Here is a 13,470-nt window from a genome sequence, read left to right on the forward strand (position 1 = left end):
ACTCATAGAAAATGTGTTCACTTTATTATTTATGTTTAATTGTTTATGACTTGTGTGATGTATGATGCTTATGCTCGCTGTTCACAAATTAAATAGATACAGTCTGGCTGGAACCGTATGTATTTGTCAAGAACATATTGTCACTTTGAGTTACGCCAATATCGCTTACAGCAAATTTGCTTGTGATACCTGTGACTAAGCTGAGCATCTTATTCATTCTTTCACATTTAATTTAGTATCTTCATATGACAACTTTGTTTTTGTATAACTTTAGGTGTATGGTGTGTTAGTACTGTAATGTCGTGTGAGCATGGTCCGTTTTAAATGCCTTCAGACAGCAGTGCGGGACTACAGGTTCATCTACATGACTATGTCGTATGTATGTTATTTATACGACAATATTATGCGACATTGCAATTATGTTTAATGTGTGTTAGGTATGGCCAATGTTGAGTGATTTCGTTTAGGTAAAAATAATCTTGTGGAAGATGGATATTGTAATATTCATTTTGGAGGCTGCTATGTTCACGAAATTATGGCCAAGTTATCTGTCTCCGTATTGTGACATAGATTGTCGCGCAATCGTGACGTCATCATTGCGATGCACTGTCACGCTTGAGCGACAATCTCTCGTCATTCTTTCTCTATTAACAATCTTATGTTGCAGTGATTGTTCAAAGCAATAATATATTGTGTAGTGAATGTGTTCATTATGGCTTCAAATGCAAGGAATGAGAGACTGATATTGCAATTGTTTAAACACGGTGCAATTAAATGCGGAGACCACACATTGAAGAGTGGGATGCAGTCACCAGTATACTGTGATTTGAGGGTGATTATTAATTTCCATCTGTGTTATAACAGATATATGCCAGTATTGGAGTCTTGTTTGATATGATTATATACTTGTTTGATATGATATGATTGTTGAATATGATTACCTTTGATTTTCAAAGTTTGCCTGCAAGAATTAGTCAAAAAATTGCAAAATTTCATAAACTAAATGCAATAAAACTTCTCATTGAAGTAGTTCCCGATCATATAATGCCTAAAGTCACCAATACACCCTACGGCTGCATATTCTTGCAGCAATATTGCAACTTCGTTGTATAGCCCCAATGAAACTACTGTATTAAGTATTTTAAATTCCCCATCCTTACATCTGTGACAAAATTTTGCCTGACTTTTTCAATGAGAATAACAGCTTTTGTTCATTAGTATTTTTAGGAATCTACTTCATACTTTTCAAATGTCATGTGCAATTGAAGCAGTGCTGATGAATAATTTAATTTGTTTACCAACACATCTTTAAATTTTTTTTAGGTAATCATTTCATTTCCATCACTTCTTAGTGAGGTTTCGGAATTATTATGGGAATTATCATCCAACTTAGAGTATTCTACAATTTGTGGTGTTCCATACACAGCACTACCCATTGCTACCTGTGTGTCTGTCAAACACGATATTCCAATGTTGATCAGAAGAAAAGAAGCAAAAAATTATGGAACCAAAAAAATGGTAGAAGGTTGCTTCGACAAAGGTATCTCTTGAAATTATGAAGTTTAAATTTCAAACTTTTTTTATTTACTAGTTCAATAACTATGGTAGCCTACCTTTTTTATTAGGCCTATGAGAAGAAAGTTATCTGTTTTTGTTCTATCTGTGTGAGCGTTATATTTGTTATATGAAATTATAAAAATCGTCTTGTTTGCAGTAAAGTTTTGTCAAATAGATTGCTCATAGTAGGTACAACTGAAAGTTGTTTTGAAAAGTTTACTCAGACTTTGCAGTGAAACTACTATGTTTTACACACCATTAGTTGCTTATATTTGTTAAATCTCTTAATTTACTTTAGGCACAAAATCTCTGGTAATGGAAGATGTGGTGTCAACAGGCTCCAGTGTGCAAGAAACTGCAAACCTCTTGATTGAGCATGGGCTTGTGGTGACTGATGCAGTTGTTTTGCTGAATCGCCAGCAAGGAGGTATGCTTCTGCCTGACACTGAACTTACTTGACCTGCTTTTTTGAAATTTCTGCATCGGCGATGTTGTTAGACTTAGAGATAAAATATTGTGGAAGTAAATCTCATTAGTGAATACTGTGATGCATGGAAAGTTTTGGCCAAAGTCCATTGCATAGCCGAATGGGGAAATGCTTAACAATGTTAAAAAAGTGTTCGTTCAACACCTATGGAGCCATTTAATTGTCATATATCATGTCATAGTATTAGCAAGAGGGTTGTCAAAATGTGATGTTGTATTGTAGTCTTATAGAGCAGTGGTCTCCAACCTTTTTTAAAAAGCGACCACAATTTAAGCGAAAAAGAAATCAGCATTTACATGCGACCTCCATTTTGTTTTCGGATACGGAGAAAAGTATTTCAAGTAATGCTGAAATTACATAGCCTAATACGAGTACGTATGCACAATTAAAGGGAAATGTGGCTACACAAAAGTATTCCAAATGATTGTTTTTAAGAAGTTTCAATTAACACACGAACATGATTTCACGAACACAAAATTGTCCATTTGTTTCAACATTTAATTTGCACTGTTGATGTGATGGTTGCAATTTGGTCAAGAACGTCATTGGACATATCTTCAATCCTACGTTTTACTAATGTAGTTGATAGTGAAATTGAATTCAAGCGATTGCAATTTACGTTAAAAAAACTCAGATGGTTTATCCATGCAGGCAGCCTGGATGATTTTTTTTTCTAAATGACGTTTAAGTTTATTTTTCTTCATGGATTCTTCTGCTAGAACTTTATGACAGATTGCACACTTTGGTTTGTCATTAGAATCAGTAAAACCAAGTTTTAAAATAGTTTCGTCATACACTAGCTACAAATTATTATTACCAGCTGCAAAGCAAACCGTAAACAGGCGATGAAATGTCTGCACACTACACCTGCATAAATAACTATTCGCTCGTTCTGGGGTCACCATGAATAATAAAAAGTTAATCTGAACTAGCATCGTGAATGCTTTTGCTCTGCCTCTGTCCTACTTGTCGCAACTATTATGTTTTTGATTAGGTGTAATTGTGACACGATGTTGCAAGCTGTACTCCAAAGCACAGGCAAAGGTTGTGAACTAGAACAAAAAAGTATCGGTCTTTTCTTTCGGTAATAAAATGAATATGGTGAGTTTTGGCGACCCCAGGAAAAGTTAAGGCGACCCCACAGGTTGGAGACCACTGTTATAGAGGTATGCCATGTTTGGTGTTCAACTGTTCATTTTCCTGCCACCGGACAAGAGCCTGGATGAGAAGAAAATATGATGAAGTGAAATGTCGTGTAAAGCTACCAACCATAGTTCCCTGCAAATTGTTTGTAGTCCAGTAGATCTTTGTATTTTCTCCTTTTCTTTCACTGCTCGTATACTATGTGTGTTTATAGGAGAAACAAACCTTGCAAAAGCAGGAATCAAGTTAAAATCTGTTCTGACCTTAACTGAAGTTGTTGAGTGTTTATGCAAGCATGATAAAATTGAAAAGGATTTTATTGACAAGGTAATTGTGATGAGAATGAAAAGTGTTGGTGTCTCATTAACTGTTTAACATTAATGGTGTGAGTAAAAACAGAAAAAATGACAATCAGGGCTGTGGAGTCGGGCAAATGACTCCTTGGCTTATAACTGGCCGACTCCTGGCATGCCGAAATCCCTCTGCATCCACAGCCCTGATTGCATCACCAAGTGTAGGCTATAGATTTGCATGTGATCAATGTTGTCATGTTAAATACAAGTGCCCATTTTTGGTTTTTCTTCGGGGTCTGCAATGGATATTGAATGTGTGCGGTATGTACAGTTACGTACTCCTGTTTTGCTTCAGGTGAACAAGTTTTTGAACGGTTTTCACTCTGATTCCTCCGCACCGATGTACAAGCCAGTGGAACCAGCGGCTAAGGCGTATGGCAAGCTTGATGACAGGAAACGCTCCTATGCGCATCGCGCCAGGGATGCCAAGCATAATGTGACCAAGAAGCTGTTTGAGATCATGGAAAGCAAGCAGACAAACCTCTGCTTGTCGGCTGATGTGGAAAGTTCGATGGACTTAATTAAACTTGTTAAATTATTAGGTAATCTCTTAAGTTTTCAATTCCAAATTGGAAATCTATCCATACGATTTAACGTCTCTTTCCCCGTGTGGCGAGGCTTGGACGCCAACGAATGTCTATTTTGTCTGACGGCAATTCTCCATGCCACCCGATGCCGAGGGTCGACAAGGTTCTGGAATCGCAGATCTTCCCAAATGTTGTCCGGCTGACGTTTCTTTTGGACGTCCTCGAGGGTTGTTCCGCAACCTGCTGTGCATAATTCCAACATTTTCGCTCTGTAGTCATTGAGTCATTTTACGATTTGCAGCACTTCGTTGCTCCCAAATAATACTCGGCAAAACCTTCTGGTCGTTTAGATTTTGTTGTGCCGACCTATTTCGCTGAATACTGTTAACCACAATAACGAATCATGACGTCATGTTTTGTGGCGGTATCGATTTCGCAGAAGTTACGATTTTGGATTGTTAATTAACGTGTGATATCTCACTTCACAATTCCATCAAAATCCAGCGAGAAACTCCATGATATGATCTTTGTAATTTTCCAGGACCATTAGTTTGCATCGTGAAGACGCATGTGGACATTTTGGACGACTATTCACCAGCTGTTGTCAAACAATTGGTGGAATTGTCTGAACGTCACAAATTCTTATTGTTTGAAGACAGAAAGTATGCGGATATCGGCAACACAGTCAAGCTTCAGTACGCAGGTGGCAATTTATTACAACACTTTTGTTTTATCGAACAAGCCAGATACACCATTTCATCGTATGTCCTTCGTGTTCGAAACGAGCACTTCATTGTAGCAGTCACGTGTTTTTTTCATTTTCTGAAGGCTTCTGGATCAGAAAGGCACATTTCCTTTATCATCGTGCCTTTAATTCCATTGGTCTGTTGTAGGCTAAGGAACAAAGTGCGTCCATCTTAACATAAGTTTATTTTTGTGCGGAAATGATACTGTATATCGCAATCAGAAGGTTGGTGATATCAAACGAATCTTGCAAAAGCCAAGAACGTTGAAAGAACCGTTAAGAATTTTGTAATCAAGACTCTTCTTTTTTTGCTTATTATGACGAAACGTCCCAAATATTTCAACCATCATCGCTGCCCAAGTGCCCAAAGTACGATGGTGCTACTTATATCACACACTTAACTTCACTATATTGCGTCTAGGCGGAATGTTTAAGACAGCAGAGTGGGCCGACTTGACCAACGCCCATTCAGTGTCCGGTCCTGGTGTTGTGGACGGACTTAAAACTGCTGCCCAGGGCCATGGCGACCGAGGGTGCTTGCTCATTGCGGAGATGAGCTCAAAGGTATGTGCTCTTTCATTGGCGCCTAGACTACGAGAAGGCTGCTGACGTTATGTTTGTGGATTAGGCGCAAGCTTGGACCCAAAAATGCCGATTCTACACATTTTGTTCCAATAATTTGAAAAGCATTTATCTTCTGAAAACAGTAATATGCTTTTCTTTTGAAAATATTTTTTCTTTATGATATTTAGTTCTAAGCCTTATGCAAAGACTATCATACCATTTCTCCATCATATTTTGTTTTAGTGACATTCACTTTCTTGCTGAAACAGAAAGGGGTGTGTTCCAGTTGCCCCACCCCTGGATCGGCAACCAAGGTTGACACTTCAAAGCTTCATACATGACTAAACTGCGTTCACTTAACGCAGTCCCGTAGTCATCGTTTGACCTTATGAAGCCTAAGGTCAACCCTTTCATCCACCCAGATAGGCGGTGTTGCCCAAACTACTTGAGAGCAACCAATCCTGGGTTTCATCATCCAGGACGCTAGTTGAGCATTGTTCTTTGATTTCAAGCTGACATGTTCGGTCTCAGCAAATCTATTTTCGTGCAGGGGAACTTAGCAAGTGGTCAGTATACGGAGTCTACGGTGAAAATAGCAAACGAAAACGAAGATTTTGTGATCGGCTTCATATGCACATCAAAAGTTTCAAACAATCCAAACCACGTCTTTTTAACTCCAGGTATATCTTTATAATTATTTGCACAATTTTGACAAAAATGAGTTTATTGCAAAAATGAAAATAGAACGGTTTGTTTCAGCCTAATGCTGCTGGTCCGCTGTGGTAATAGCCCTTTTTTTACAAGCTTTCGGAACACAGTTCCCAAGCCATGTACAATAACGAATGGCTGGAGTATCTTTGTTTTTTGATGACTCTTTCTTCTCGGCTTGAGACTGACAAGGTTTAGCGGAGAATCCAAAATATTAACCTTTGCCCCCAGTTTCTATTTTTGTATGTTCAGCATTTCTTACATAAACTCAGGTGTAATGCTTCATCCTGGAAAAGATTCTCTCGGTCAACAATACCTAACTCCTGACGAAGTGATCGGGAAGCGGAATTGTGACGTCATCATCGTCGGGAGAGGGATCGTGAACAGCACAAATCGTCTCGAAACCGCGACGGCATTCCGCAACGCCGGATGGGCCGCCTACCAAAAGCGGTTAACCTTATAAACCTGATCGACACATCGAGATTTCACAACTGTTCCAAGCTCTCTTTTGCCACCACTGCCAGTATATTAAAATCTTGAACGTAACTCGGTCGTCAGACCATGCGACAACTCAGCAAGTACATTTCAGCTACTCTCCAAGTTAGCAAATGAGATTTTCACCTAGCATCGGACTTAGCTTGGCCATCGCTTGCTGACTTGTAACATGCCGAGTATCGGCTTGCTCAGTTTCATCATTTACCAACTTCAACCAGTTGGTTCGGACCCCCCAGATGGACGTTAGGGGACGTCACTCATAGAAAATGTGTTCACTTTATTATTTATGTTTAATTGTTTATGACTTGTGTGATGTATGATGCTTATGCTCGCTGTTCACAAATTAAATAGATACAGTCTGGCTGGAACCGTATGTATTTGTCAAGAACATATTGTCACTTTGAGTTACGCCAATATCGCTTACAGCAAATTTGCTTGTGATACCTGTGACTAAGCTGAGCATCTTATTCATTCTTTCACATTTAATTTAGTATCTTCATATGACAACTTTGTTTTTGTATAACTTTAGGTGTATGGTGTGTTAGTACTGTAATGTCGTGTGAGCATGGTTCGTTTTAAATGCCTTCAGACAGCAGTGCGGGACTACAGGTTCATCTACATGACTATGTCGTATGTATGTTATTTATACGACAATATTATGCGACATTGCAATTATGTTTAATGTGTGTTAGGTATGGCCAATGTTGAGTGATTTCGTTTAGGTAAAAATAATCTTGTGGAAGATGGATATTGTAATATTCATCTTGGAGGCTGCTATGTTCACGAAATTATGGCCAAGTTATCTGTCTCCGTATTGTGACATAGATTGTCGCGCAATCGTGACGTCATCATTGCGATGCACTGTCACGCTTGAGCGACAATCTCTCGTCATTCTTTCTCTATTAACAATCTTATGTTGCAGTGATTGTTCAAAGCAATAATATATTGTGTAGTGAATGTGTTCATTATGGCTTCAAATGCAAGGAATGAGGGACTGATATTGCAATTGTTTAAACACGGTGCAATTAAATGCGGAGACCACACATTGAAGAGTGGGATGCAGTCACCAGTATACTGTGATTTGAGGGTGATTATTAATTTCCATCTGTGTTATAACAGATATATGCCAGTATTGGAGTCTTGTTTGATATGATTATATACTTGTTTGATATGATATGATTGTTGAATATGATTACCTTTGATTTTCAAAGTTTGCCTGCAAGAATTAGTCAAAAAATTGCAAAATTTCATAAACTAAATGCAATAAAACTTCTCATTGAAGTAGTTCCCGATCATATAATGCCTAAAGTCACCAATACACCCTACGGCTGCATATTCTTGCAGCAATATTGCAACTTCGTTGTATAGCCCCAATGAAACTACTGTATTAAGTATTTTAAATTCCCCATCCTTACATCTGTGACAAAATTTTGCCTGACTTTTTCAATGAGAATAACAGCTTTTGTTCATTAGTATTTTTAGGAATCTACTTCATACTTTTCAAATGTCATGTGCAATTGAAGCAGTGCTGATGAATAATTTAATTTGTTTACCAACACATCTTTAAATTTTTTTTAGGTAATCATTTCATTTCCATCACTTCTTAGTGAGGTTTCGGAATTATTATGGGAATTATCATCCAACTTAGAGTATTCTACAATTTGTGGTGTTCCATACACAGCACTACTCATTGCTACCTGTGTGTCTGTCAAACACGATATTCCAATGTTGATCAGAAGAAAAGAAGCAAAAAATTATGGAACCAAAAAAATGGTAGAAGGTTGCTTCGACAAAGGTATCTCTTGAAATTATGAAGTTTAAATTTCAAACTTTTTTTATTTACTAGTTCAATAACTATGGTAGCCTACCTTTTTTATTAGGCCTATGAGAAGAAAGTTATCTGTTTTTGTTCTATCTGTGTGAGCGTTATATTTGTTATATGAAATTATAAAAATCGTCTTGTTTGCAGTAAAGTTTTGTCAAATAGAGTGCTCATAGTAGGTACAACTGAAAGTTGTTTTGAAAAGTTTACTCAGACTTTGCAGTGAAACTACTATGTTTTACACACCATTAGTTGCTTATATTTGTTAAATCTCTTAATTTACTTTAGGCACAAAATCTCTGGTAATGGAAGATGTGGTGTCAACAGGCTCCAGTGTGCAAGAAACTGCAAACCTCTTGATTGAGCATGGGCTTGTGGTGACTGATGCAGTTGTTTTGCTGAATCGCCAGCAAGGAGGTATGCTTCTGCCTGACACTGAACTTACTTGACCTGCTTTTTTGAAATTTCTGCATCGGCGATGTTGTTAGACTTAGAGATAAAATATTGTGGAAGTAAATCTCATTAGTGAATACTGTGGTGCATGGAAAGTTTTGGCCAAAGTCCATTGCATAGCCGAATGGGGAAATGCTTAACAATGTTAAAAAAGTGTTCGTTTAACACCTATGGAGCCATTTAATTGTCATATATCATGTCATAGTATTAGCAAGAGGGTTGTCAAAATGTGATGTTGTATTGTAGTCTTATAGAGCAGTGGTCTCCAACCTTTTTTAAAAAGCGACCACAATTTAAGCGAAAAAGAAATCAGCATTTACATGCGACCCCCATTTTGTTTTCGGATACGGAGAAAAGTATTTCAAGTAATGCTGAAATTACATAGCCTAATACGAGTACGTATGCACAATTAAAGGGAAATGTGGCTACACAAAAGTATTCCAAATGATTGTTTTTAAGAAGTTTCAATTAACACACGAACATGATTTCACGAACACAAAATTGTCCATTTGTTTCAACATTTAATTTGCACTGTTGATGTGATGGTTGCAATTTGGTCAAGAACGTCATTGGACATATCTTCAATCCTACGTTTTACTAATGTAGTTGATAGTGAAATTGAATTCAAGCGATTGCAATTTACGTTAAAAAAACTCAGATGGTTTATCCATGCAGGCAGCCTGGATGATTTTTTTTTCTAAATGACGTTTAAGTTTATTTTTCTTCATGGATTCTTCTGCTAGAACTTTATGACAGATTGCACACTTTGGTTTGTCATTAGAATCAGTAAAACCAAGTTTTAAAATAGTTTCGTCATACACTAGCTACAAATTATTATTACCAGCTGCAAAGCAAACCGTAAACAGGCGATGAAATGTCTGCACACTACACCTGCATAAATAACTATTCGCTCGTTCTGGGGTCACCATGAATAATAAAAAGTTAATCTGAACTAGCATCGTGAATGCTTTTGCTCTGCCTCTGTCCTACTTGTCGCAACTATTATGTTTTTGATTAGGTGTAATTGTGACACGATGTTGCAAGCTGTACTCCAAAGCACAGGCAAAGGTTGTGAACTAGAACAAAAAAGTATCGGTCTTTTCTTTCGGTAATAAAATGAATATGGTGAGTTTTGGCGACCCCAGGAAAAGTTAAGGCGACCCCACAGGTTGGAGACCACTGTTATAGAGGTATGCCATGTTTGGTGTTCAACTGTTCATTTTTCTGCCACCGGACAAGAGCCTGGATGAGAAGAAAATATGATGAAGTGAAATGTCGTGTAAAGCTACCAACCATAGTTCCCTGCAAATTGTTTGTAGTCCAGTAGATCTTTGTATTTTCTCCTTTTCTTTCACTGCTCGTATACTATGTGTGTTTATAGGAGAAACAAACCTTGCAAAAGCAGGAATCAAGTTAAAATCTGTTCTGACCTTAACTGAAGTTGTTGAGTGTTTATGCAAGCATGATAAAATTGAAAAGGATTTTATTGACAAGGTAATTGTGATGAGAATGAAAAGTGTTGGTGTCTCATTAACTGTTTAACATTAATGGTGTGAGTAAAAACAGAAAAAATGACAATCAGGGCTGTGGAGTCGGGCGAATGACTCCTTGGCTTATAACTGGCCGACTCCTGGCATGCCGAAATCCCTCCGGATCCACAGCCCTGATTGCATCACCAAATGTATAGATTTGCATGTGATCAATGTTGTCATGTTAAATACAAGTGCCCATTTTTGGTTTTTCTTCGGGGTCTGCAATGGATATTGAATGTGTGCGGTATGTACAGTTACGTACTCCTGTTTTGCTTCAGGTGAACAAGTTTTTGAACGGTTTTCACTCTGATTCCTCCGCACCGATGTACAAGCCAGTGGAACCAGCGGCTAAGGCGTATGGCAAGCTTGATGACAGGAAACGCTCCTATGCGCATCGCGCCAGGGATGCCAAGCATAATGTGACCAAGAAGCTGTTTGAGATCATGGAAAGCAAGCAGACAAACCTCTGCTTGTCGGCTGATGTGGAAAGTTCGATGGACTTAATTAAACTTGTTAAATTATTAGGTAATCTCTTAAGTTTTCAATTCCAAATTGGAAATCTATCCATACGATTTAACGTCTCTTTCCCCGTGTGGCGAGGCTTGGACGCCAACGAATGTCTATTTTGTCTGACGGCAATTCTCCATGCCACCCGATGCCGAGGGTCGACAAGGTTCTGGAATCGCAGATCTTCCCAAATGTTGTCCGGCTGACGTTTCTTTTGGACGTCCTCGAGGGTTGTTCCGCAACCTGCTGTGCATAATTCCAACATTTTCGCTCTGTAGTCATTGAGTCATTTTACGATTTGCAGCACTTCGTTGCTCCCAAATAATACTCGGCAAAACCTTCTGGTCGTTTAGATTTTGTTGTGCCGACCTATTTCGCTGAATACTGTTAACCACAATAACGAATCATGACGTCATGTTTTGTGGCGGTATCGATTTCGCAGAAGTTACGATTTTGGATTGTTAATTAACGTGTGATATCTCACTTCACAATTCCATCAAAATCCAGCGAGAAACTCCATGATATGATCTTTGTAATTTTCCAGGACCATTAGTTTGCATCGTGAAGACGCATGTGGACATTTTGGACGACTATTCACCAGCTGTTGTCAAACAATTGGTGGAATTGTCTGAACGTCACAAATTCTTATTGTTTGAAGACAGAAAGTATGCGGATATCGGCAACACAGTCAAGCTTCAGTACGCAGGTGGCAATTTATTACAACACTTTTGTTTTATCGAACAAGCCAGATACACCATTTCATCGTATGTCCTTCGTGTTCGAAACGAGCACTTCATTGTAGCAGTCACGTGTTTTTTTCATTTTCTGAAGGCTTCTGGATCAGAAAGGCACATTTCCTTTATCATCGTGCCTTTAATTCCATTGGTCTGTTGTAGGCTAAGGAACAAAGTGCGTCCATCTCAACATAAGTTTATTTTTGTGCGGAAATGATACTGTATATCGCAATCAGAAGGTTGGTGATATCAAACGAATCTTGCAAAAGCCAAGAACGTTGAAAGAACCGTTAAGAATTTTGTAATCAAGACTCTTCTTTTTTTGCTTATTATGACGAAACGTCCCAAATATTTCAACCATCATCGCTGCCCAAGTGCCCAAAGTACGATGGTGCTACTTATATCACACACTTAACTTCACTATATTGCGTCTAGGCGGAATGTTTAAGACAGCAGAGTGGGCCGACTTGACCAACGCCCATTCAGTGTCCGGTCCTGGTGTTGTGGACGGACTTAAAGCTGCTGCCCAGGGCCATGGCGACCGAGGGTGCTTGCTCATTGCGGAGATGAGCTCAAAGGTATGTGCTCTTTCATTGGCGCCTAGACTACGAGAAGGCTGAACTCAATTCTGACGTTATGTTTGTGGATTAGGCGCAAGCTTGGACCCAAAAATGCCGATTCTACACATTTTGTTCCAATAATTTGAAAAGCATTTATCTTCTGAAAACAGTAATATGCTTTTCTTTTGAAAATATTTTTTCTTTATGATATTTAGTTCTAAGCCTTATGCAAAGACTATCATACCATTTCTCCATCATATTTTGTTTTAGTGACATTCACTTTCTTGCTGAAACAGAAAGGGGTGTTTTCCAGTTGCCCCACCCCTGGATCGGCAACCAAGGTTGACACTTCAAAGCTTCATACATGACTAAACTGCGTTCACTTAACGCAGTCCCGTAGTCATCGTTTGACCTTATGAAGCCTAAGGTCAACCCTTTCATCCACCCAGATAGGCGGTGTTGCCCAAACTACTTGAGAGCAACCAATCCTGGGTTTCATCATCCAGGACGCTAGTTGAGCATTGTTCTTTGATTTCAAGCTGACATGTTCGGTCTCAGCAAATCTATTTTCGTGCAGGGGAACTTAGCAAGTGGTCAGTATACGGAGTCTACGGTGAAAATAGCAAACGAAAACGAAGATTTTGTGATCGGCTTCATATGCACATCAAAAGTTTCAAACAATCCAAACCACGTCTTTTTAACTCCAGGTATATCTTTATAATTATTTGCACAATTTTGACAAAAATGAGTTTATTGCAAAAATGAAAATAGAACGGTTTGTTTCAGCCTAATGCTGCTGGTCCGCTGTGGTAGTAGCCTTTTTTTACAAGCTTTCGGAACACAGTTCCCAAGCCATGTACAATAACGAACGGCTGGAGTATCTTTGTTTTTTGATGACTCTTTCTTCTCGGCTTGAGACTGACAAGGTTTAGCGGAGAATCCAAAATATTAACCTTTGCCCCCAGTTTCTATTTTTGTATGTTCAGCATTTCTTACATAAACTCAGGTGTAAAGCTTCATCCTGGAAAAGATTCTCTCGGTCAACAATACCTAACTCCTGACGAAGTGATCGGGAAGCGGAATTGTGACGTCATCATCGTCGTGAGAGGGATCGTGAACAGCACAAATCGTCTCGAAACCGCGACGGCATTCCGCAACGCCGGATGGGCCGCCTATCAAAAGCGGTTAACCTTATAAACCTGATCGACACATCGAGATTTCACAACTGTTCCAAGCTCTCTTTTGCCACCACTGCCAGTATATTAAAATCTTGAACGTAACTC

At 38.7% G+C, this 13,470-nt stretch overlaps 2 protein-coding genes across 2 annotated transcripts; both read left to right on the top strand.

Moving 5' to 3' along the window:
- The first annotated feature begins 712 nt into the window (after nt 1-712).
- Nucleotides 713-6,688, top strand: LOC145778823 (uridine 5'-monophosphate synthase-like). Its single transcript, XM_082590407.1, has 9 exons — nt 713-832; nt 1,324-1,540; nt 1,856-1,984; nt 3,402-3,538; nt 3,836-4,082; nt 4,609-4,770; nt 5,234-5,376; nt 5,927-6,056; nt 6,357-6,688. Exons 1-9 carry the CDS (start codon nt 713-715, stop codon nt 6,545-6,547), a joined length of 1,476 nt encoding a protein of 491 aa, XP_082446533.1. The 3' UTR covers nt 6,548-6,688.
- Nucleotides 6,689-7,546: 858 nt separating this feature from the next.
- LOC145778389 (uridine 5'-monophosphate synthase-like) lies at nt 7,547-13,384 on the top strand. The gene is made up of 9 exons (XM_082589866.1): nt 7,547-7,666; nt 8,158-8,374; nt 8,690-8,818; nt 10,236-10,372; nt 10,665-10,911; nt 11,438-11,599; nt 12,063-12,205; nt 12,765-12,894; nt 13,194-13,384. The coding sequence occupies exons 1-9, from the start codon at nt 7,547-7,549 to the stop codon at nt 13,382-13,384; spliced, it is 1,476 nt and encodes a 491-aa protein (XP_082445992.1).
- The last annotated feature ends 86 nt before the right edge of the window (nt 13,385-13,470 follow it).

This window comes from Aplidium turbinatum, chromosome 10, assembly GCF_918807975.1.
Source record: "Aplidium turbinatum chromosome 10, kaAplTurb1.1, whole genome shotgun sequence".
In the NCBI taxonomy this organism is placed as follows: Eukaryota; Metazoa; Chordata; class Ascidiacea; order Aplousobranchia; family Polyclinidae; genus Aplidium; species Aplidium turbinatum.

Bases quoted from the DNA above. Each gene is read 5' to 3' on its own strand.
- LOC145778823 (XM_082590407.1), top strand. From the start codon at position 713: ATGGCTTCAAATGCAAGGAATGAGAGACTGATATTGCAATTGTTTAAA. The intron at 1,985-3,401 runs GTATGCTTCTGC...GTGTGTTTATAG, and splicing joins GCTGAATCGCCAGCAAGGAG to GAGAAACAAACCTTGCAAAA. The intron at 6,057-6,356 runs GTATATCTTTAT...ACATAAACTCAG, and splicing joins CCACGTCTTTTTAACTCCAG to GTGTAATGCTTCATCCTGGA.
- LOC145778389 (XM_082589866.1), top strand. From the start codon at position 7,547: ATGGCTTCAAATGCAAGGAATGAGGGACTGATATTGCAATTGTTTAAA. The intron at 8,819-10,235 runs GTATGCTTCTGC...GTGTGTTTATAG, and splicing joins GCTGAATCGCCAGCAAGGAG to GAGAAACAAACCTTGCAAAA. The intron at 12,206-12,764 runs GTATGTGCTCTT...ATTTTCGTGCAG, and splicing joins TTGCGGAGATGAGCTCAAAG to GGGAACTTAGCAAGTGGTCA.